The sequence below is a fragment of the Miniopterus schreibersii genome (assembly GCF_964146895.1).
Source record: "Miniopterus schreibersii genome assembly, chromosome: 4".
Taxonomy (NCBI): Eukaryota; Metazoa; Chordata; class Mammalia; order Chiroptera; family Miniopteridae; genus Miniopterus; species Miniopterus schreibersii.
This window is the reverse complement of record NC_138105.1, coordinates 70,239,940-70,265,672: the sequence shown is the minus strand read 5'-3', so window position 1 is coordinate 70,265,672 and position 25,733 is coordinate 70,239,940. Positions and strand designations below refer to the sequence as shown.

General features: G+C 41.4%; 1 protein-coding gene across 4 annotated transcripts; it reads right to left on the bottom strand.

Moving 5' to 3' along the window:
• Positions 1-4,450: 4,450 nt before the first annotated feature.
• LOC308555953 (uncharacterized protein) lies at positions 4,451-16,626 on the bottom strand. 4 transcript variants are annotated; one of them, XM_081134773.1, is made up of 4 exons: positions 16,464-16,625; positions 8,461-8,587; positions 8,199-8,259; positions 4,451-7,801 (listed from the first exon to the last, which is right to left on the bottom strand). In XM_081134773.1, the coding sequence occupies exons 1-4, from the start codon at positions 16,464-16,466 to the stop codon at positions 6,049-6,051; spliced, it is 1,944 nt and encodes a 647-aa protein (XP_080990899.1). In that variant the 5' UTR covers positions 16,467-16,625; the 3' UTR covers positions 4,451-6,048. The 4 variants fall into 4 exon arrangements, with proteins under 4 accessions (XP_080990899.1, XP_080990900.1, XP_080990901.1 ...); XM_081134774.1 differs by lacking the exon at positions 8,461-8,587 and having other exon boundaries at positions 16,464-16,626; XM_081134775.1 differs by lacking the exons at positions 8,199-8,259; positions 8,461-8,587 and having other exon boundaries at positions 16,464-16,604.
• Between the last annotated feature and the right edge of the window lie 9,107 nt (positions 16,627-25,733).

Genomic DNA, 25,733 nt, shown 5'->3' with positions numbered 1-25,733 from the left:
AACAGGGCTTCTGATAGATTCCACTCGGGGAGAACCGTGAGATACACCTTTGTGTTTCAGGACCACAGTATTTCTACATAACTGTACACGGAACATGATTTAAACCCAAAGACAGGCCCGGGAGCCCTCTCACTTTGCTCCAAGTTATGTGCATGGGATGAGGGCAGGTGAAACCCTAGAGGCTGTTTTCTCAATTAGGACAGAGCAGCAAGAAAGGCATGTTGGGGCCTGAGTCCTCCAGTCCTTCAGTTCTTCCTAAGAAGGATCTCACAGTTGTGGAAAGAAGAGTTGGACACACAAAAATCAAGGGTCAGCAGAGCTTAAGATTTTTCTGGACCATGAAAGAATTTTTGTTTTGTTTTCTAAGCATGTTTGTTCTCTATACACATACATGCTTAGATAAGGACCTGAGGTTAGGCTCCCACCCCAAGCTCCCAATTTGCTTTTCCAGGGACACCAATAAAAATAACCACTTCGAGTAAGCCTGCAAAAAGTCTGTGACTTCCTCCCTAGCCACCTTATCAGTAACAGGTGCATGCTATCCTGCTGTCTTCTGCTGACTTGTGGTGACCTTGGGTGAAGGACTGCCCTCTCCCCAGCTCACTGCACCCACCCACTCTACCCACCCATTTCTGGGATCTGTAAGAAATCTTGTGACTCTGCCTGCTTTGCGTGAGTGTACTGACACACGCCTTCAATCTAAATGGCCCCAGAGTTTTTATTTCTCTGAAGTTGAGGCTGAGAGGGTGGGGAGCTGCCTCCTGGGTCCCTGTGCCTAGCTTGGGCCCCCTTATTCAGTCACAATCTGCATATTCTTTTTTTAAAAAAAAAAAAAATACGTTTTTATTGATTTCAGAGAGAGGAAGGGAGAAGAAGAGAGAGAGAGAAACATCAATGATGAGAGAGTCACTGATCGTTTGCCTCCTGCACACCCCCTTCAGGGGATCAAGCCTGAAATCTGGGCATGTGCCCTGATCAGGATTTGAACCGTGACGCCCTGGTTCATAGGTTGATGATCAACCACTGAGGAACACTGGCTGGGCTGCATATTCTTTATTTAATACACAAGCTATGGCCCCCAATAAAATAGGCAACAAGAATGGGATTATGCGTGTAGTTTGTACTCCCATAACGTGCATTGGAGCCACCACTGGCTCACTCGGTTCCTCTCCCTGACAGTTCAGTTGGTCTGGGAAGGAACTCTGTTTGCTGGTCTCTGTGGGGTTGCTCTGTACTGTGGCTGCGAATGTTGCTGCAAACTCCCACCCTAAATTCTGGGTGCTGTCAAACATCAGACTCCCCTCCAGAGACTGCCCAGCAGGCCCCAGTCTGAGGTGGGTGAGTTTCCAATGAGTCTCTAAATGAGACCCCACTGGGTGTCAAGACTGGAGGTGATGGGCTGTAACCATAGGACAAAGTCCCCTCGGTGAGCCAAGGTGAACTCACCAAAAGGGCAGGGAGCCAGGGAGGGCTCCCCTAGAAGAGTGTGGAAGGGGAGGCCAGCTAGGGGGGCACGCTGTATCCATGGTGGGGACCTGGGTGTTGAGCTTGGAGAGCTAGCCCTAACTTGTGACTGAAGCAACTCTACCAGGGACACCGTGTCACCTGTGGTGCCCAGGCAAACACCTCCTATGTTGCTGCATTCCTTGCTGCTGTCACAAATCATCTTCCAATCCCACGGGGTCTCAGGGGCCCAAACCTGGTGAGGTGCAGCAAAATGAATCTCAATTAAATACCCTGCTCCCCCCCCCCTGCACATGGTTCCAGCTGCCCGCAAGTTCCCAGAGGAGATTGAAGAACTAGACAAGCTAGACCTGTATCAGGCCCCTGCTCCACTGGCTTAGGCTTTGCTGAGTGGTGACACATCAACATGCCAGATTGCTGGTGCTTCCTTGTCAGGTACTTTCCCCAAACATCTGCTAATGTACTGGTAGAAGTGGACCCGACACCTCTGAGGCTGATTAGGACACCCTAGACCAGGAGGTGGCAGCATATGAGTGGTGGGAGAGGCCATCTCTGTCCCAGGTGTTCCCTGGTCATGCCAAAAGGCCTAACAATGACCAGCAAGAACAAGAAATGGACACACATAACTATACCATGAGAGAAAAACAAGGTTTTCTAGAAAATTTTATCCAAAGGGGGAGAAGGGCTCCGATTGTCTCTTATGGGTTTTGGAACAGGCTCCTAGCTGTTGGTCACAATGACTAAGATGTGTCAGCTGGACAGATTGGCCAAAGACCCCAAAATTCATAATTAAAATACTGCCAAGTTATCGAGAGCCCGTTTTGTTAGAGAGTCTCAGAGGAGCCCTGGGACTTGTCACATAGCAAGGACGCTCCTGAATGTTGGAGCCACCAGGGCAGGAGATGGAGGCAAAATAAAATTGGGTGGGGGGTGGACTCTGAGAGACACCCTCTTCCCCCCCGCAAGCCTCTGAAAGTGACATGCATCAATCCTACATTCACCTGTGATCACCCACAGATAATGAGCCCTTTGGCAAATGGCACCACTCTAAAGAGAGTCTGACTGAGCATTCTGAACTTCTTGTCCCGAAGAATACGCAATGCCTACACTGAGCTGAATGAGGCAGTGGCAGCTTTTTGAAAAACAGGCCAAGGCCAAGGCTGGTGATGATGAGGCCATATTCATAGATGAGGACTTCTGCACTGCCCTGGAATATGGGCTGCCCCCCATAGGTGGCTGGGACATGAGCATCCACCAAGTCACCATGTTTCTCACTGACTCCAATAACATCAAGGAAGTACTTCTGTTTCCTGCTATGAAACTTGAAGACAAGGAGGAACATGTAGCAACTGCTGATACACTGGAAAGCACAACAGCTGGCACTCTGTCTAGAAAATAATAGTTGCAAGTACATAAGTCAGGCATCTTTGCACTTCTGCAAAACGTGAAGGACCACAAAGGAATTCTTGTACGTTGCTATCCATTTCACCATGTAGTTCAGGCACCAAAAGAGAGAAAAGGAATTCAGAATTCCTCTTTTACCCCTTGTTACTAAAGAAACTGTTTGTCTATTTAAAAAAAAAAAAAAAAAGTACAGACTCTAAGCAAGAAAGGCCTAATTGGACAAGCGCTTCTTTCCCCCTTGCTAGGTTTGTGTTCACTCACAATTAACCCAAACTTAGAGGCCTCAGTTGAGTCAGAAAGGTGATATTAATTATACAGTATACCACGAAGTAACTTTATATATTTTAAATGAGGTACACTATGGTGAATGGTGTCTAATACACTGTAGAAAACACATCGATATTTAATAACTAGGAAAGGCAGACCCTGTGGCAGAGGTGGCAGGCCTTGCTTTCCTTGTAAGGTCAGTCTTATCCTGCTGAAGAGAAATGTCACACCCCTTCATCAAAGTGACCATGACACACCAAGACATTTATAAGGGGATTTTGTATCCATATCTCTAAAAATAAAGATATAGTAGTTCCAGGTCATAACTAACCAATATTCCCCTCTGTATAGTAATATTACTGACTGGGATTCTTACAAATTATCTTTTGCTCCACTGCATTGGCTTTACCTTCTAGAAAACGATATGATTACCAGAGATAAAATAGTTTACCTCCTCACAGCATTCGTACAGGAAAAGGTCTTGTTTCCTTGAATAGCAATGAAATTATCTAACACAAGTCAAAATCCTGTTGAAAGTCCTTTCCAACACCGTGATATTGGATTTCACAGTCCCTGATGGTTTGTGCTCATTCTCATTAGAATCCATTACTCCTCTCTTTTTGTCTAGAGGTGCAATCCTGTAGGTCACTGGCAAAAGAGAACTGAGAAAATCATGATTTACATTTTGGCATTAAGAATAAAAATAATTAAGTTTTATGACAAAATTGTATCTATGAAAGATTAAATATAAAATGTGCTTGAGAAGAAAATACCTGAACTTGTATGGACATGATAATATTGACTAGGAATAATGTACAATCATTGAATTTTAAAAATTGCAAAATGTATCAGGAAATTCATAATTATCATGAGACATTTTAATATATCCTCTCAGAAAATGAAAACCAAAATACTGTTTGTTAGTATTTTCTGTCATAAAAACACTTAATATTTCTATGAAGCAACTACATAAATATTAGTTTGAAAAAAATGCATAGTTTTAATCACATACGATCAAACATAATTAAAAATATACTGAGGTCCTAGGCAGGTAGCTCAGTTGGTTGGAGCATTTTCCCATACACCTAGAGGTTGCAAGTTTGATCTCTAGTTGGGGCACATACAGGAGGCAGCCGATAGATGTTTCTTTCCCATATCGATGTTTCTCTTTCTCTCCCTTCCGCTCTCTAAAATCCATAAAAACATATCTTTGGGTGAGGATTAAAATTATATATATGTACATTTATATACACATATACATATATGTACACATATACATACACATATACATATATACACATATACATATACACACACTTATATATACACACACTGAGGGATTATACTCAGCTACAAGTAACTGGGAACACCCAGTCTTCCTGACAGGAAGAAAGTGCAGATTCTCACATGGAAGGACCTGGTCAAGGCAGCCCCTGCACATGCAGCAGAGAAACAAACTCCTGTGTTCTTTTTTGTGGCAACATTATAGATGTCATGTTCAATCAAGAACACGTACTATCACTATTAACAGCATATGGTGTTTCCTATACAATTTAGACCTTATGCAGATATAATCTAGAGAAGAGGAGAATCAGACATAAGCACAAAAGTCTGAATCAGTTTCTGGTGGACAGAAGACAGCTTACAGAAAAATCCAAACTCTGATGGATCTCTGATGTAGTTTGAGAAGACATCAGTGAAAACCTACACCTAAAAAATGGAAATTAAACAGTTGGTGGTGGTTTTGAGGATATTCTTGACTGGAAGGGCAAAGAATCCAAAAATGAGGTGGCAGGTGGTATCTATGTACCTCTCCCCACCCTGAACGGTGGCTCTGCAATCTGACTAATGCCTTCTTCGCTTCTGCCTTCCAAATAAATCTCACACTATGGGGCTACTGGTAATGTCTAATAAAGAACCACAACGGGTATAGATTCTAAAAAATCTAGTTCCTAATACTACCCACAGGGATGATATTTCCAACTCTCTATTCACCAAATGCAAGTCAGAAATAAAAAAGAGCAAAGGCTGAAATATGAAAATAATTCCAATGAAACTAAAATCTTTCATAAACTTAACATACTTAAATTTCTATTCCAATTGTTTATTAGAATGAAAAATGGAAAAAGTAATACCCATCACCCCACAAAAGGAGTTTTGTAAGGGAGAATATATATATATATATATATATATATATATGAATAGAAATATCCAGGAACTGTCAAAAAAACATAGGAAAATCCAACAAATACCAAACTGTCATTTTTCAATGGCCCCTTAACATAAAACAGATATCATAAAAATTAAACCTAATTGCGTATTAGAAATAATCTTGAATTTACCCATGGATCTGACAGGCTTCAAAATGTAGAGACAATGTTATTAACTGATGATAAAAAACTTACTACCTATTAATGTTATGTAGCTGTTGAAAGATAAATTGTAGGATTATTTCACCTCAGTGTTTATTTCTAAAAGTAACTGACACTTAGACAACACGAGTTTGAAATGCACAGGTGCACTTTTCTGCAGAATTTAAAATGTGGACTTGTACAGCTCCACAGTTGGGCTGTTCAAACGTCGGTTGTATTTTCAGTCTTTGGCTTGGAATTCATTTATGCAGAGGGCTAGCTTAGGTTACACACAACTTTTTCAACTGTGTGGAAAGTAGATTCCCTCCACTCCTGAGTTTTCCAAGGATCAACTGTAGCAGAAATCTCATGTCCAACTATGCACTTAAAAAACTGCTAAACATAATTTATTTACTATTTTAATAACAACTCTCTATTCTTAAAAGTTTTCTAGAATGTTATAACTAAATTAATTTACATCAATCCTCATGTTATTTACTAATTTCTTTTCGGTGGGAGTTTTCACATGTAAGGATGTGGGCCAACTGAAGTCTTTCCCACACTATTTACATTCAAGAGGTTTTATCCAGTGAGTCCTTTCATGTCTTCGAAAGGAATAGGGATGACTGAAGGCTTTCCCACATTCTTCACATTTATATGGTTTTTCTGTAGTGTGCACTCTCATCATGTGTATTCGAAAAATTTTGTTACAAATAAAGGCTTTGCCACATTCCTTACATTCATAGGGTTTCTCTCCAGTGTGAGTCCTTTCATGTCTTTGTAAGGAACTGTGATCTCTGTAGGCTTTTCCACATTGTTTACACTCATAGGGTTTCTCTCCAGTGTGAGTCCTTTCATGTCTTTGATACAAACTAAGACAAGTGAAAGCTTTTCCACATTCCTTACACTGATAAGGTGTATTTCCAGTGTGCATTTTCATGTGTCTTTGAATGGTGGTGCGACAAATGAAGGCTTTCCCACAATGTTTACATTCATAGGGTTTCTCTCCTGTGTGAGTCCTTTCATGTGTTTGTAAGGAACGATAATATCTGAAGGCTTTTCCACACTCCTTACATTTATAGGGTTTCTCTGTAGTGTGAGTTCTTTCATGTATTCGAAGATTACTAGGAGTACTGAATACTTTACTACACTTTTCACATTCATAGGGTTTCTCTCCAGTGTGAGATTTTTTGTGTATTTTTAAGAAACTGTTACATCTGAATGCATTTCCACACTCCTTACATTCATAGGGTTTCTCTCCTGTGTGTATCCTTTCATGTATTTGTAAGGAACTATAATACCTCAAGGCCTTTCCACATTGCTTACATTCATAGGGTTTCTCTCCTGTGTGTGTCCTTTCATGCGTTTGTAGGGAACTGTAAAATCTGAATGCTTTCCCACATTCCTTACACTCATAGGGTTTCTCAGCACTGTGAATTCTTTCATGTTTTCGAAGACAACTGGGAGCACTGAATGCTTTGCTACATTTTTTACATTCATAGGGTTTCTCTCCAGTGTGAGCCCTTTCATGTATTTGTAAGGAACTGTAATATCTGAAGGCTTTTCCACATTCCTTACATTCATAGGGTTTCTCTCCTGTGTGAGTCATTTCATGTGGTTGCAAGGAACTGTAAGATCTGAAGGCCTTTCCACATTCCTTACACTCATAGGGTTTCTCTTCAGTGTGAGTTCTTTCATGTATTTGAAGATGACTGGGATACCTGAAGGCTTTACTACATTTTTTACATCCATAAGGTTTCTCTCCAGGGTGATTCCTTTCATGTCTTTGAAAACTTTTATAATAGCGGAAAGCTTTTCCACAGAGTCTACATTGAAAAGGCTTCTCTACAGGATGGGTTTTCTCACATGTTTGAAGAGAAGCTGAAGAACTAAAGGTTTTCCCACACACTTTACATTTATAAGGGGCATCTGCAGTATGTGCGATCATGTGTCTTTGAGGGCTTTTGAGCCACGTGAAGGCTTTTCCACATTCTTCACATTTATAAGAGTCCTCTCCATTGTAATTTCTTTCATGTTGTTCAAAAAACTGAATATAAGTGAAGGCTCTCCCACATAGACTACATTTATATGGCTTCTCTCCATATTTCTGATACTCAGAGGGCTTGTTTCCAGTGTGACATCTGATGTCCCTCTTATGGGATGAATGATGCCTGAAGACTTCCCCCCACACACTGTATTCCCATGGTTTTACTCCAGGAAGCAATTTCTTCAGATTGAGACTTGGAATAAGGCTGAAGTTTTCTCCACATTGACTACCCTCTTTTCCTTCCCAAAGTCTCTCTATCATTTGACTTCTGTAAAAAAACAAGAAACATGTTATTAATTTCTTTGTTAATAATTTTATATTTATTAGTAGAATACCTGACCTACATTTTATGATTTACTGCAAAGTATAGGTTTAATGCCTTATCAAAATTGTTGGACAATGAATACACTAAAATCTTTGCAAGACAACTTCAGCCTTGCTTTTACCAAAACAGTGACCTTCATATTTGGCTTCATGAGTGCTGTTTCCACGTAAAATATTTTGCAAACACTAGACATCTATGTCACCTATAAAAAAGTAATTTGGTGAAAAACTTCTGAGAATTAATTTGAAGCAGGGGTAGTTTTTGTTGATTCCTTTTAAAATTTTATAGCATAACAGGTTTTTCACCTGAGATACTTCTTTCTATTATGAGTGTTACTCACCCACGTTTTCTCCCCTGGTTTTTGTACTGATCTTCAATGTCATGATCTTCCCATTTTCCCCCTAAAATTCAAACCAAGAAATAGGATTCCAAAGTATTAGATTGTAGAAAAATTATTAGATTCTAGTTCTATAATGAGCTGTGACTATGCCTAATTTATTTACCAATGTCCTCTATTCCTAAATTACATGTTAACACAATGTTGATGGGTAAGAAACACTTGTTCTTCAGAGGATGAAGTGAAGGGAGCTTGTCATCCTTACCTAGGGAGGCCAGGTTCCTGAAGGTTTCCTGCATCACATCTTTATATAGTTTCTTCTGTAAAGAATCCAGTAAGGCCCACTCCTCCATACTAAAGTTCACAGCCACATCCTCAAATGTCACTGAGTCCTAAAATACCACAAATATGTGTATAGTAAAATTTAGGAGACTGACAGCACTGAACACCTAGACTCCATTTATGGAAAAGTTACATATGGTTCTGTTGTCTCCAATATGTTATGACTTCATCATCAGAAACTTACACCTCTGTCCACAATTACTTCCCCATAAATTTAATACTGTCATGAACATATGGAAATTATTTACACATTTTTACCATGATCACATTATATTTTATGTATTTGGCAGGGTTCAGAGTATGTTGGGAATACAAAGAAATGCTACAGAAATGAAACAAATACTATATTATCATTTTGAGATGATCAATTCCTTGTGAAAAAAATTTTAATCTTTTTTCCTTATTACTCACCACTTACAGCACTCCATGAGGCAGAGGGTTAAATATGCATAAGGTTTCAGTGAATAAATACATACTGAATACTAAAAGCTTTCTCTTCTATTGCCATCACCAAACATGAGTCCAGAGGCCTATGACAATGCCAGTTTTAGTAAGGCCCAGGTAGCCATGTCACCTTAAAGTTCTCCAGGCCATTAAAAGTCATCAGTTGCAGCTAGCTGAATAATATCCATACAGAACAGCATTGCTTTTTTCTTGTGTCATATTTATTACAGACTCAGTTTTCCCTTTCCTCCCTGTCCAATATGATGGCCTAGAAAGTTAGTCTGTGCCACATATCTATGGCGATACATTCTGAGATATGTATGGTTTGGGCAATTTCATCATTGTGGGAACATGTAGAATGTGCTTTCACAAAACTAAATGGCATAGCCTACCAAATACATAGGCTATATGGTATAGCAGGTTGTTCCTAAACTACAAACCTGTACAGTGTGTTACTGTACTGAATACTATAGGCAACTGTAACACAAGGGTATTATTTGTATATCTAGACAATGCCCTCCCTTCTTCTGTCATTTTCAAGCTCCCCTATGGAGTAAAGGAGCATGACAGCTCAACCACTAAGGATAGGAATCCCTCAGCCGGTGATACCACACACTATCAATAGAGTATGAAAGGGTTTGTTACATCCATGATTGAGGTCTTGGGATAGTAAGGTAAGCCTCTCAGTAAAGAATAAAATACTTTTCAAGAAAAGAAAAGGTGCATGGACTTGTTTTATGAGGTTAGGGGTAGGCTCAGGTGAGCGTTCACACACAAGAGCAGGAGCTTGTGTGAATTCAATCTCTTGCTACTCCAAAGAAGGAAGCATGAAGGCTTTTTTATCACCTTGTACAGATGGTTCACAAGGAGAAAGAGGAGGGGTTAGGTTTTAAAGCTGTCAGCAGTTGCCCAGTAGGCATGGCTCAGAGGTTGAGCATCAACCTATGATCCAGGAGATTGAGGTTTGATTCCCAGTCAGAGCATATGCCCAGTTGCAGGCTCGGTCCCCAGTGGGAGGGGTGCAGGAGGCAGCACCAATGACTCTCTCATCATAGATGTTTCTCTCTCTCTCTCTCTCCCACTCCCTTCCTCTCTATAAAATCAATAAAGATATTTTAAAAGGAAAAAAAAAAGCTGTCAGCAGTCAATGATCAAAACATAGAGTCAGAGACTTCCAGTAGCTGGTCTGGTATTAAAGTAACTTAGAAGCTGTTCTTTCCGACATTACAATAAAAATAAATAAATAAATAAATAAATAAATAAATAAATAAATAAATAAATAAAACTTGAACTCTTTTTAGATCCATTGGATAATTTAGATCAGGATGACTTGGTGTCCCCAAAATTGGAAAAGAGAAAATAAACACAACATTTTGAAATATACCCCCCAAATATTGTGTTCGTAACATGCCCTGTACTCAAACAATATATATATCTCATCAAAGTTTAATACAATGACAAAAAAAAAAAAAAAGAACAAAAAGTCAGAACACAATATACATGAACCCTAGGTATGTTCTTTAAACAGAATACTTAAATCCATATCATGGGACTACATGAAGGAAAAGAAAGAGAAAAGAAACAGAAGAAATCAGTGAAGTAACAATCACTGAGATTTTCCTAAAAATAATGATAAATGATACACTGTAGATCCAGGAAGCTCAGAGCACAGTAAAAAGCAAAAACAACAAAAACACTCCACCAATTATCTTATATTCAATGTAGACAAAAATAATATACTGAAAGAAGTCAGAAAAATAAATTAGTTACAAAAAAACAAAGATTAGAATTAGAGTTCCTATCAGAAATCATGCAAGAGTAATGTATAATATGTAGTTTTAAAAGAAAAACACCACTCCTACAACTCTGTGTCCAGCAAAATTAACCCTTCAAAAAATAAAAATAAAACTTTATTAAACAAAATTGAGGGAATTTGTCACGATTACACCTATTTTCAATAAAACATTAAAAAATTAAGCATAAAGAATGTAAATGTTGAAGGTGGTGAATTAAGAGAAGAAATTAATGGAGGTAAAATATCATGTGTTTCTTATCATAACACAACAGATGACACTTTGTTTAAATTAATATAACCAACAGCCCTGGCTGGTGTGGCTCAGTTGGTTAAGCAACCTCCCATGCACTGAAAGGTTGCTGGTTGATTCCCAGTCAGGGCACATGTCCAGGTTAGGGGCTCAAACCCCAGTACGGGGTGTGCAGGAGGCAACCTATCATGTTTCTCTCTCATATCAATGTTTTTCCCTTCTCCCTCCCTCTCTCTCTCTCTCTCTCTCAGATCAATAAACTCTTTTTTTTTTTTTTTTTTAATCCTCACCCAAGGATATTTTTGCTTTTCAGAGAGAGTGGAAGGGAGAGAGAGAAACATTGATGTGAGAGAGACACATCGATTGGTTGCCTTCCGAACACAGGGATCGAGCCTGCAACCTAGGTATATGACCTTGACCATAATCGAACCCAGGACCCTTCAGTCTGCAGGCCAGCGCTCTAACCACTGAGCCAAACCAACTAGGGCTCAATAAACTATTCTTTAAAAAAAATTACCAATATCCCATCTATGAACATAGATGTAAAAATCTGCAAAAATATTAGCACACCAAATTCAACAATATATTAAAAGGATCATATACCATGATCCAATAAAATTTACTCCAGAGATGCAAAAATGATCCAATATCTGCAAAACAATAAATATAATACACCACAATAACAAAAACAAAAATATAAATCATATGAGCATCTCAATAGATGCAAAAAATCATTTGGTAAAATATAACATCCATTTAAGATAAAAAAAAACTTTCAACAAATTGGAACTAGATAGAACATGTCTCAATATAATAAAAGCCATATATTACAAACCCACAGCTAACATACTCAATCGTGAAAAGCTAAAAGAGATTTTCCCCTAACATCAGGAACAAGACAGAATGCCCACTCTCACCACTTTTTTAAAAAATTATTTTTATTTATAGTTGATATACATTATATTAGTTTCAGGTATACAACACAGTGATTCAACATTTATATATCTTATAAAGTGATCATCACAGTAATTTTAGTAATCATCTGTCACCACACATAGTTATTACAATATTATTGACTCTATTCCCTACGCTGTATATTACATCACCGTGACTTATTTTATAACTAGAAGTTTGTACTTCTTAATCCCCTTCAATTTTTCTGCCCATCCCCAATACTACTCCTCTCTGGCAACCATCAGTTTATTCTCTGTATCTAGTACCTACCTCACATCTGTCAGAATGGCTATGATCAAAAAGTCAACAAATAACAAGTGTTGGCAAGAATGTAGAGATGCCCTGGCCAGTTTGGCTCAGTGGTTAGAGTGACAGCAGTGGACCAAAAGGTCACAGGTTTGATTCCTGGTCAAGGGCACATACCTCAGTTTTAGGCTCCATCCCAGTTTGGTCAGGGTGCGTGCGAAAGGCAACCAATCAATGATGTGTTTCACATCGATGTTTCTCCCCCCGCCCCCCCTCCCCCCGTCCATCTAAAAGCAATGGAAAAATATCCTCAGGTGAGCGTAAGAAAATGGAACCCTTTTGCACTGTTGGTGGGATTGTAAATTGGTGCAGCCACTATAGCAAACAGTATGCGGGTTCCTCAAAAAATTAAAATTAGAACTACCATTTGAACCAGCAATTCAACTTTTGGGTATTTATCCAAAAAATACTAATTCAAAAAGATATTTGCACCCCTACATTAACTGCAGTATTATGTACAATAAAATATGTGATACAGCCTGGCTGACATGGCTCATTGGTCGAGCATCGACCTATGATCCAGGAGGTCACGATTTAATGCCCGGGTTTTGGGCTCGATTCCCAGCAGGGGCGTACAGGAGGCAGCCAATCAATGACTCTCATCACTGATGTTTCTATGTCTCTCTCCCTCTCCCTTCCTCTCTCTGAAATCAATAAAAATATATTTAAAAAAAATATGTGATACATATATACATACACACACACATAAAATAGAATATTAATCAGCTATAACAATAATAAAATCTTGCCAGTTGCATAAACATGGATGGAGATAGAGTTTTTACGCTAAGTGAAAAAGTCATACCAAAAAAGACAAATACCATATAATTATACTTATATGTGGAATCTAAAAACACAAACAAAACAAAACAGAAACAGGCTCACAGAACAGAGAACAAACTGATAATTGACCCCCAAATAGAGTTTTTGCAGGACAGGTGAAAAAGATAAAGGGAAATAAGAGGTCCAGACTTCCAGTTATATAATAAGTCATCGGGATGTAACTTACAGCATAGGGAAAATAGTCAATAATATTGTAATAAGTGTGTATGGTGTCAGTTAGTTATTATACTTATTTTGGCTATCACATTGTAAAATATATAAATGTAAAAATCACTATGCTGTACACCTGAAACTAATATAATGCTATATGTCAACTATACTTTAATTAAAAAATAAACATTTTTTTAAAACTGAGAAATACCTGCTCTTTAATGAGTGACCGATCATCTGATGGGCTCACCTCACTCATGGGGTATAATCACCCTAGTACTCCCTCGGCCAAAGACTAACCCAAACGTTAAGGAACCCAGCCTGAGTCACACCTTCATTCTAAACACACAGGCTCCAACCAAAACAGTCACCCAAAACCACTGTAAGGAGAGCTCCATTCCCAAACTCCTGCTCCCAAACAACATGGAATGACTAAAACTGCCAACCTAGAGTCCTCTGCACGGAACCCAGGCTCTGTGAGGTCAACAATGCAACACAGGGCAGCTCAGCTCAAGGGAGGGGCTCCCCAGCAAGCAGCCACTCGAAGAGCAGGAGCCTGCAGATATCAGCCTGACAGATGAGAAGCACTAGGGGAAAGGGGAGAGGTGAGGCTTAATTTCCAGTAGTCAAACATCAAACACATGGAGCCTGACCACTAAGTCAGAAACAAACACAAGAAAAATAGGCATTAGTACTGGCTTGTTTTTTTAATAAACACTAATATAGGTAATACAGAAGTGATTAAACTATTGTGTTGTGGATGGCTAAACTTAGAGCACTGGAGTAGACCGTGATATGCAGTCAGGAAGTCTTAAGTTGGATATCTATCTTAGAAACTTAATCAACCTTCCAATGCACTACTTATTTAAAATAGAAAATTTTACATATATACATATAATATTCCTATGCATAACCATTATTTTAAATTAACTTTTACTTTTAAAAATTAATTTAATTTTAACTTTTCTATACAGAACACCACTCTAAGATATAATCCTTTAAACACTAAAAAATATAAAATTGCAGACCATCAAAAATTCCCAAATTCCTTTCTGATAAAAAGGACAAGGGACATTATTAACAGTTTGTCACTGTATCTCACACTTGGAATATTTTCAAGATTGAATAGCATATTATAGTGCATTAGGGGGGTTGCAATAAAGCCCTGAAATGAACTAGAAAATTCAGAGATCCATAAGTTTTTAGTTGTTTTACTTACATCAATGAAAATAAAAATTCAACTGCTTTCCCCTCACATCCATTAAAATAGAAATTCTTGGTAATAGTATTAGACTTTTAAATGTCAAAGTTCTCTAGAGTCATGAACATACAAAAACTGAGCTATAAATGGAAAAAACACCCATCTCCCATTTTCAGAGTCTCTTCCATAATAAAACCAAAATTATCTTTGGTTCCACAGTCATCTTGCCTTATATGTATGGTATCTTTCAATCAACTTATATATTAAAAGCACAAGTGTTAATGAAAACTAGATTCAAAGAGCTGCAATGTTCAATGGAGAAAGGAATCCAATGAAAGTAACCGGCAATATTGCAATCAAGAAAGATAAGCAGCCTGTGTCCCTACAGTGCAGAAGGAAACCCACACTCAGAAAGTTGAATGTTTCCATTAAGGGTCTAGACACCCCCTGCTGAGATAAAACCCCTGGAATGGGTCAGTCCCTGCAGAAGGGCCACAGGTGACACCTGAACAGCCCCAGGGGTGAACTCTGGTAGCTCCACACACCCTCCTCTCCTGTAAGCATGGAAATGCTCCTCCCCCAGGCTTCCATTCTCTTAGCCTGATTTAGTTTAAGTTCTGATCCAAATGAACTACCCAATTCATAAACCTTTTGTCCATGAAACAAAACACCTGATCTTCACGGACTTTCTCAACATATATAAATTATACTCTGAATGCAAACCTCAACATAAAATCTAGAAATGTCTAGGCCTAAGGATCCACAACCACAACCACAGAAAGGGCATCGCACCCACCTCCACCCAAGGTCCTGCATTGCATCCCCACCCTCAGGGCCAGGTAGCTTTTCCCCCCGGAAATCTACAGGAACAATTCTGCTCTGCAAGGCTAAACCCTGGAGTTGTATTTTAAAACACCCAGGACAAACCTCAGGAACGAACTACATGTGCTCAGGAAGAGTGAAAGAAAAATTCTAGAAATGTAATGTGATACTGGAATACTTTATTTTTTCTGAATTCTCTTTTTGCATTTGGAACTCTTTTATATATCGTTTTTGAAGTTCTATTGCTTAAATACATTTTACCCCTATTAAAAACTGAGACTTAAATGAGTCAATAAATGTTTTCAAGGAGACAAACGCAGGGAAGGGGCAGTGCTGACAAGAGAGATCACCCAGGAAAGTTTCCGAAGAGGAACCTCCACCCAAAGGACGTCCCATAGGAAGTGGGTGCCCAGGGAAGGTCCTGGGGAGAGGAACAGGGGCTTCATTTCCTACGTCGTCCAGGTGGGTACTCTCGACTTTCCTCTCACGCAAAATATCCAGACAAACATAAATCTCTTAAAAAACAGCAATTTCATCATTATTCCGTAAAAAAATAAAAAAATAAACAAAATATTGAGTCTGTTTGAAACACATCCTGGAGGACAAGTGATAATGACGCTGTAACCTAGAGCGGGAAAGTGGGCTTTGGGAGTTCGAGGGCTGATCTGGAAATTTAGGGGTTTCCTGCCAGTTTTAGTGAGGGCCAGTCTGGGGGCACGGGTCCGGGAGCTGAGACCCTGCTTCCCTAACATTTAGAAAACTCATAAAAGACGGTGCACGCTGAGGAGAAAGGAGGGCCTGGGGACCCACAGACCACGCCCGGCCCCTGCACACGCCCCGCAGCCCGAGTCACGATTGTCCCTGACGCCCCACCCGTGCGCACGGCACCACCTGCGAGGACGCGGGGCTGCGGGCGCAGAGCCGCCCACGGAGCCTGCGGCTGAAGTCCCCGCGCAGCCACGGGACGGCGCTCCGGGGCCCGGGTCAGGCCCAGCCCCCCGCTGAGGGGACCGGGGTTCCAGGGGAGCCCCGAGCGGACTCTGTCCGCAGACTCAGACTTGGCCAAGGGGAGGCCGGTCCTACCACAGCCGGCTGCAGCCGGTTCCAGCCAGTTCCAACCAGTCCCTCCTCCCTGTCTTCGCATCCGGCCCGAACACTCACCATTTCTAGGTTTCCTAGGTTTCCCAGAGTCCCACCTAAACTTCCACTACGCGCGCATCTAGATCACGGCGCCCGCAGCCTACGACTGAGCCGCCAGGGACCGTTACGTACCGGCGACGCGCGCTCGGGCCTGGCTGCCAGGCGGCGAGACCCCGCCCGCGCGGAGCCTCACCCCACCCACCTGCCCCAGCGCGGCCCTGATTGGACAGTAGCTGATCCCCCGCCTGAGTGACAGCCCTCCTCGGGACCCCAGGCTCGGGCTCCAAGCGGAACTTTTCCCCGGCCTGGGGCTGACTGTACTGTATCTGCCCAGCTCCTCGCGCGCACGTGGGCGCAGCTGTGCACAGGGAGCTCCTGGTTCAGTTTCCAAACGGTGCAAGTGAGCACGGAGCACGAGGGTGACCCAGGCCAGGCCGCACTGGAACGAGAGGGTTCATGCTCTCTCTACAGGACATTGGCTTGGTGCAAGGCTGTCAGGCCACTCGTGGTGCAAGGCTGTCAGGCACTGAGACTCTTTAGAAACACGACACCTAATGGGATCTCACCGTCTGAAATAACGAGTCTGGCTCCATTTCAACCTTAGATACTTTCCAACAATTCCTTCCTTACACCCCGTCATTCTGTCCTTAAGAGAAAGAATCTCAGAGCACTTGACTCTGGTGGGAGGTTGGGGCCCTGTAGCCCTTGCCTGGGCACAAGGACTCTTCTCAGTCTAACTACAGGGTGTGAAATGTGTTCATTAAATTCTTAGACGTATATTTTACACTAGAAAGAAATTTAATTTTTGCCTATGTCCCTGGAAAACTCTGAAATGTAAATGACTATAATATCCCTAAGACAATTGATTTCCATTTTCACTGATATAAGAAAAACAGTAAATCATTATGTAACTTGGGATACATCTGGAAACTCTCCCCTCTCCCCAGCTTTATTGAGGTATAATTGACAAAGTTTCCCAGAAGGTGGCGTAAATTCTTAATTTCTGACTCCAGCAAATGAAGATCCCTACACAAACCAAAAAAACCCTTCTAGTTTGTGCTATTATTGCAAAAAGCCAGGACATTGGAAAAGAGGTTGTCGCGAATGTAAGCGCTGCAGGCACCTTCAGCTTTCTTACCAGCCTTTCCAATGTTCTTTTAATTCCTAATGATGGAACCCTGAGGAACTACAGGGCTCTTCCCAATCCTCCCTCTTAATTGCCTCGAAGACACAACTCTCCAGATTAGGCATGAGCCTCTCTCTGTCCTTACTGACACCGGAGCTACACTCTCTTTGCTCAGCTCCACTACTGTCAAGCAGCCCCTTCCTCGGAGTACCAAAACAATTCAAATAGTTGGGTCTCTAACAAACCTCAGCAGGTTCCTGTCTCTCAACCTATTTCTTTTTGTTTAGGCCCTTTGAGAGATACCCACCCTTTTCTCTTTAGTTTTTCTGGCCCTATGAATTTATTAGGCTGAGACTTCTCAGAAGAGCATCATGTTGGAATTTCTTTCCCCCAAAATGGGGAAATAATTCTAGAATTTGACAGCAGCCGTCAAAATAGCCAATTAGGTGGATTAAATTGACTCTTCAGCATCTTTTTTTTATTTATTGTTCAAAATATTACAGATGTCCCCTTTTTTCCCCATTGACCCCCTTCCACCCAGCACCCACTCCCCACCCCAGGCCTCCATCACACTATTGTCTGTGTTTACAGGTTGGGCATATATGCATATAAATTCTTTGGTTAATCTCTCCCCACCTACCTACCCACTCCCACCTTCCCTCTGAGATCCCTCAGTCTGTTCCATGCTCTTATATCACTGAATCTATTTTGTTCATGAGATTATTATGTTCTTTAGATTCCACATACAAGTAAGATCATGTGATACTTTGGCTTTTTTTGCTTAGCATAATTTTCTCCAGGTCCATCCATACTGTCCCAAAGGGTAAGAGATCCTTCTTTTTTACAGCTGCGTAGTATTCCATGGTGTAAATGTCCCACAGCTTTTTTTCTCCACTCATCTACTGATGGGCACTTGGGCTGCTTCCAGATCTTAGCTATTGTAAATTATGCTGCTAACATCTTTTATTTCCTCCACTTCCGACAGCACCATAGCTCAATCAGTGATCACCGAGCACTGATCATTTTTGTCTGTATTGGATCACCAGCCATTCTCTTTTTGGGAAGAATCTTCAACTGTTATTGGCAAAATCCACAGTGCACCTCCTATCAAAATTCAAACAGAATCCTCAAAATCCCTTCCCAGAATCAATCAATGCCTCCTAAATAAAGAAGACCTTCAAGGTATAAAGCCCATAATAGATGACATATCTCAGGGTCACACTATCCTTTGCACTAGACCCTGTAACATTCCCATTTTACCTGTGAGAAAACCCCACAGGTGAGGATGGAGGTTTTCCAGGACCTCTGAGCAATAAAGAACACTGTTATCCCTTGACACCCTGTAGTTCTTAATCCTCATATACTACTAGCATCCATCCCAAGTGGAAGGAAATTCTTTACTGTAATTGATTTGCATAGTGCATTCTTTCATATCCAGTTGATGAAACTAGCCAATTTCTTTTTGCCTTCCCTTGGGAAGAAAAACAATTCACCTAAAGAGAAATGGCTCAGGATTTTCCTGAGAGTCGTTTTTATTTCTCACAAATCCTGAAGGGAGATCTGGGTAATATAAAGTTCCCTGGGAATTCTACTTTTTCTGCAGTATGTGGACAACTTTCTTCTTTGTTCTTCCTACCGAGTCTTCTCACAGGAAGACAGCATCTACCTATTAAAACTTTAGGTCTTAAAAGGATATAAAGTCTCCAAAGAAAAATTGTAGTTTTCCCAAACCCAGGTTTGATATTTAGGGCATCTAATATCAGAGCCAAAGCTGCACCTAGATCCAGATAGGCTCCAGTGTCCTAAATTCCCCCAAACCAAAAACTAAGTGTCAACTGCAAGGTTTTCTCGGGCTAGTTGGTTATTGCCCAAATTGAATCCCAAATCTCTCTCTTCCAGCAAAACCTCTGTATGCTTTACTGAAGGGCAATCCCGACTTAATTTTGTGGAAGAGCAGGGCGACATAGCCTTTAAAGCCTTTCAGGACAGTTCAATGAACCTGCCTGTCTGTGGGCATCCCTACTATCAGGTCCCCCTTTTCCTTTCTGTGTATGAGGAAGAAGGGGAAGTCCCTGGAGTATGCACCCAAAAACATGAGGACCACCATTGCAGTATGGGGATCCCCCTGACTTAGAGCCATCACTGCTCCTGCTCTTTTGGTTAAAGCCACTGAGGAAATCACTGAAGGATCCCCTCCCTTTAAACATCTTTGCACCCCATACAGTAGGCGATCTCCTGAATTCTCATCAGACACAACATTTTACAGTCACCTCACCTCCTAGGAAGTTCTTTTAACTGCTTCTTACAGAACTCAGGATAATAACATTATCCCTGCTAACTTTTCTCCCCTCCATTAGCCATGAAGCCCCTCACAAGTGCTTAACACTGCTGATCACCTCCTGAGCCCTTGTAATAATCTGCAGGAAACTCCTCTGGTTAAGCAGATTCCTCATGGTTCACTGATGGTTCTTGTTTAAAAGGTGACAATGGCAAGGTTGTGCTGGATATATAATATCAACATCCTCTGATGTAATTGAAGGGGCATCTTTGCCTTTGGCTACTATATAGCCCACAAGTTGAATTACATGCCCTTGCACAAGCCTGCGTCCTAGCCAAGGGCAAGGCTGCCAACATTTGTACTGATAGTAGAAGTGCTTGAGGAGTAGCTCATGACTTTGGAATGTTGTGGAAGCAACATGGCTTCCTTACTTCCACCAGGAATAAATTTAAAATGGTCTGTATGTTCAGGAATTATTGGATGCTGTATCTTCACCTGCTGCTTTAGTTGTTATTAAGGTCCCAGGGCATTCTAAACTTGACTCTGGAAGCTAAGGGAAACCATCCTGCTGACATTTCCACAAGGAAAGCTGCCCTTAAAGGAACCAACAGCAGTCAAACCTCTGTTACGGTCCAAAAAGATATTTCCCCAACTGATAATTTAGAAAAACTGGCTAGAGAAACCCAACAATTAGCCTTAGAAAGGGAAAAGCAAGATTGGAAAACTAAGAATTGTTGATTTGACACAAAGAGAAAGCTCCGATTCAGGCCATATAACAACCCAGTCCTATTAGAGATGCTCAGGTTTCCACTCCTAACTACTGTATTGCATTAAACCACTGATCCACTGACAAAATGAGAGCATTCATGAATCAGCTTAGGTGGAAAATAGTAATAAGGCCATAAAAATCAGTACTTCACTTGTCCCACTTGTCCAAAATACAACCCAGAGAGGCCTGTTCACACTACTCCCAGACAGTTTATTTTTATTTCTTTTATTTTTACTCCTTTTTTTGTTAATTCTCACCCAAGGATATTTTTTTTTTTTATTTTTAGAGAGTGAAGGGATGGAGGGAGGGAAAGAGAGAGAGAGAGAAACATCAATGTGGTCAATTGGTTGCCTCCCTTATGTGCCCTTGACCAGGAACCAAACCCAAGACCCTTCAGTGCAGGGGCTGAAGCTCTAAGCACTGGGCAACACCATCCAGGGCAGCTCCCAGACATTTTAAATTATGTAATGGACCATTGGAGGTTTGGCAAGTGGATTTTATACAGCTTCCCCTGTCTCATGGATATAAATATGTTTTAGTCATGATCTGTATGTGTTCTCACTGGACTGACACTTTCCCTTGTAGACAGGCTACTGTGACTTTGGTGGTGAAAGTCCTTTTGGAAATCATTATGCCTACCTGGAGAATCTCTCTCAAACTCCATAGGGATCAGAAGCCCATTTTACATGTCAGGTGATTTGTTTGGCTGGTCTTACAACACTTTTACTGTACTTACCACTCTCAATCCTCAGATTTAGTCAAATACACTAATAGCATTATTAAGACTCAACTGGCAAAAGTTATAGGAAACCTCCAGATACCCTGGCCAAAAGCAATGTCACTAGTCTTTCTAATCTTAGGTCTACCCCTTAGGGACTCATAAACTCTCAACTTTTAAGATAATTACAGGATGTCCCATGCACTTGGCTCCTGCTTCTTTGAATCTATAGTTGACAAAGGGAGACATACTTCAATATCATAAAGGCCTAATTGCTTCTATGGAAAATAACTTAGCTTTGGTAGAGCAATCTTTTCACAGTGCACTCCAGGGAGACAAAAACCCCAAACACCACATGCTGCAGCCTGGGGATATTGTTTCCTGGCAAAGACGCCACCAAAAAGATTCCAGCTTCACCTGAACGGCCCCTAACAGGTACTATTGAATAACCCTTGTGCCCCTAAACTCCAGGGAGTAGACTGTTGGATTTACATGTCACAAAGAAGGAAACAAACCCCATCCAGTGACCTGAAATGAAAAATGTCTAAAAAATTAAAGAAGGTGGCATCTGAAGGAGACAGTGTTCTGAAAATGATCAAACAGGGCCTGTACAACACACTCGGGATTTGGGCCTCATCTACTAAATGCATTAGCATTTTCAAAGACACATAAGTTTTGAGTGGTTTTTGTCATATCAATTAAAATAGGAAGTCATTTGCCTTACAGTTCGTACAATCTCTTCTGAACATATTTGATGATAAAAATTTAGGAAGTAATTAAGGTTGGGGAAAAAACATAGTTTGTATATGTTTGCTTGTCCTGTAATGTGATAATCTATTTTCATTCATGTTTTGGCAGCAAAAATTGGTAACAAGCCAAGTGTCTATTTAGAAAGAATGGGTTACCTAAACTCATCATTATATGTACTTTCTAAAAACAAGGAGTATTGATATGAAAAGATCTGGAGGATTTATCAATAGAACAAATAAGCAAAGCGCATTGCAATATATATATGCCATGTTACATTTCCTTTAACCCCCAGAGAAAGGTAGATGCCCGACTCCACCCAAGGTTTGGTTGAGTAGTGGTGACTTACACACACCTACCAGGATGAAAGGGTTTCTGATTCTGTAACTAAGAAGTCTGGGGAGAGCAGGGCAGGCCTCACAAGCAGGTGCAAATGGCCTTGAGAAAGAGCAAGGAAAGGAGCCTGGCCTGAGTTTTTTATTGAGGTTATGGGTGGGCTAGGATGAGGGGCTTTTAGGGACTAGATCTCTTGACAGAGCCACAGGAGTGAGCAGCCAGGCTTTTTATCACTTTGTACAGATGTGGGGCAGACCAGGAAGAATACGTAAGGCTTTAAAGTTGTCAGCTATTGCCCGGCCAGGCATGGCTCAGCGGTTGAGCATCGACCTAGGATCCAGGCGATCCGGGTTTGATTCCCGGTCAGGGCACATGCCCGGCTTGTGGGCTCCATCCCCAGTCTGGGGCGTGCAGGAGGCAGCCGATCAGTGACTCTCTCATCACTGATGTTTCTGTCTCTCTCTCCTCCTCTCCTTTCCTCTCTTGGAAATCAATAAAGATATATTAAAATAAAAAAATAAAGTTGTCAGCTATCAGATAACAGAAAATATATATATTGGTCACTGTGCTCAGTTCCTGGCACAGAGCTCCTAAAACCCTTGTAAATTCTGAAGTGATAAGAGCACGAGGAGCATCTTTTGTTCCAGTGAGACAACTGTGGTTGGGCTCCTGGGTGGCTCCTGGATGAGGGTTGTCAAAAGAAAGACTAGTCCATAATTAGGAGCTTGGAATTTTCATTCCCACCCCTCCGCCTGTATCTTCAAGAAGAGAGGGGTTGAAAATGAAATTAATAATTGATCATGCCTATGTGGGGACGTCTTCATAAAATCCCAATGAGTATGGGGTTTGGAGAGCTTTTGAGTTGGTGAGCACAGTCACGTCCTGGGAGGTTAATGCACCCCAACTGCACCTGCAGACCTCATTTAGTGCATCTCTTCATCTGTCGGTGTGTGTTCTTTATTGTATTCTCTAATAAACTGGTAAATATAACTGTTTTCCTGAGTTCTCTGAGCCACTCTAGCAAATTAATGGCTCATTTGCTATGAGCCACTTAACAAACTAAGTGTTTTCCAAGAGTTCCCTTTAGGGGAACCTCCAACTTGTACACAAGTTGGGCAGAAGTTGAGAGAAACCTGAGGGCCTACTACCTGAGATTGGCATCTGAAGGGGGGCAGTGTTGTGGGACTGAGCCCTTAACCAGTGGGATCTGACATTATTTCCAGGCAGACAGTGTTGTGATTGAGTTAAGCGGTAGGACACCCAGCGAATATCACAGAGAGTTGCTTGTTGTGAGTATAAACCCTCACACATTTGGTAATTGGAAGTGTCAGAACTGAAGTATTGTGGATAAAAAGTAAAGGAAACACATAGGAAGGAAGAACTGTTTTTTTCCCCCACTCAGGAAGGTCCTGGGCTTTCCCATCACACAAGCTTCAAAACCAGGCAGTACCCCTTTCATCTTTTTCCTTGTATAAGCTTTTCTACTACACTGTAGATTTCTAATTGGTGCAATTGTAAACCTTACATTCAATATGGTTTTCTTTTGTTCCCTCCTTCCTGACCTTCCTAATTGGTTGTATTATTATTATTATTATTATTATTATTATTATTATTAATCACTGAATGTACTTCTGGTGTCTTCTCTACCCCGATTTTTTTTTTTCTCAGAGGACCTCAAATCAGTGCCATCAGATAAATCTCCTCATGAAAACTAGTTGCTTTATAAAATCAAGGACCTCAAACTTAAGTTGGTTTGAACTAGTCCCTAGGCTTTGCCACTGTGAGGCCATGAGTGTTGTCCCCTTACACCAAGGGTCAGGATCTGTGTTGCAGTAGCAGCAGGAGCAGCAGCAGAGGTACTTAAGGGACCTGGAGAGCCCTCTGGTATTAGGGGGTGGGCCCAGTGCGCCACCTACTGGCTGCCTTTCCATTCTTCTCTTTCTCATTCTAAACTGCTCTTTGACTGACCATGGTATTGCACAGGGTGTAGTCCCCTTCTCCCATCCCCATCCCTGGGATACGTAGGAACCATCTCAGCCTCTGTCACAGTTTCACTCTAACAGGCAGATAAATCCCAACAAAAATATCAACCCAGGACCACTTTAAAGAGAGCCACAAACCCACACCCCTGCTCCAAAACTCCTAGAAATTCTGGAAACTGCACACTCTGGTTGGCTGCACACAGAACTGAGGCTTGGTAGTCTCAGCAATGCCACACGGGGCAGCACAGCTCACAGCACCAGCTCCCCAGCACGCAGCAGCCACAGTGCAGGCCACCACCAGGCAGCAGAGCAGGTGAGCAAGTGAGAGCAAGAGAAGACAGCCCACGAGGGTGCCCATGTCTGGACATGGTGCTCTTGGAGCCAACTGTCATGGTCACACACAGAGTGGTTCCCACATTGACACTAATGCTGGTTTGTGTCCTCCCCCCACACACACAGAGGGCAGGAAAAGGCCTATGACTTACAAAATTAAGGTCTCTGGGAAGAGCAGGGCAGTCTCTCAATCAGCTCTGAGATGGCTTCAGGAAGAAAGAAAGAGAAAGAAGAAAGAAAGCAGGGAAGGAGGGAGGGAGGGAGGAGAGAGAGAGAGAGAGAGAGAGAGAGAGAGAGAGAGAGAGAGAGAAAGAAAGAAAGAAAGAAAGAAAGAAAGAAAGAAAGAAAGAAAGAAGAAAGAAGAAAGAAAGAAAGAAAGAAAGAAAGAAAGAAAGAAAGAAAGAAAGAAAGAAAGAAAGAAAGAAAGAAAGAAAGAAAGGAAAAGAAGAAGAAAAGAAAGAAGAAAGGAGGGAGGGAGGGAGAGAGGGAGGGAGGGAGGGAGGGAGGAGGGCCCTTGCTTTTATTGTAGTGAAGAGGTTTAAAAAAATATTCGATGAAGCTAGTCCAAGCTAGTGTAGCAGGTTTAATGAGATTGGACTCAACTCTGAGTACAGCATGGGCAAGTGGGAATTCAAGGTCAGAGAGCAGGTAAGGATCAGTGGGTGGAAAATTACTAAAAGAAGAATCAGGAGTTAGGGGATTCTGGTTAAACAGGATTCTTACTGCAGACAGGCCAGGGTGAGGGGACATCACCTGATGGTGGCGGAGGAGGAACCTGGTCAGATAGGAGGGTGGGGGATTCTGGTTCATCCAACTTAGCAGGGTTCCTGCTAAAACTGGATTTTATAAGAAAGTGCAAAGATAGGCCTGGGAGAAAGTTCAGGAGCCTGACTTAAGTTGTTCAAGCAAAGGATCCTTGCAGAGATGAGGCCAGAGCAAGAGTTCTGCACACAGACAGGGGCTTGTGGGGTTGGAATCTGAAGCCAGTGCCAGAGGAGGGAG

Excerpts from the sequence above, each read along its gene's own strand:
- LOC308555953 (XM_081134773.1), bottom strand. Across the intron at positions 8,260-8,460 it reads CAGGAACCTGGCCTCCCTAG|GGGGAAAATGGGAAGATCAT; the intron begins GTAAGGATGACA and ends TTTGAATTTTAG. Across the intron at positions 7,802-8,198 it reads AACCAGGGGAGAAAACGTGG|AAGTCAAATGATAGAGAGAC; the intron begins GTGAGTAACACT and ends GTTTTTTTACAG.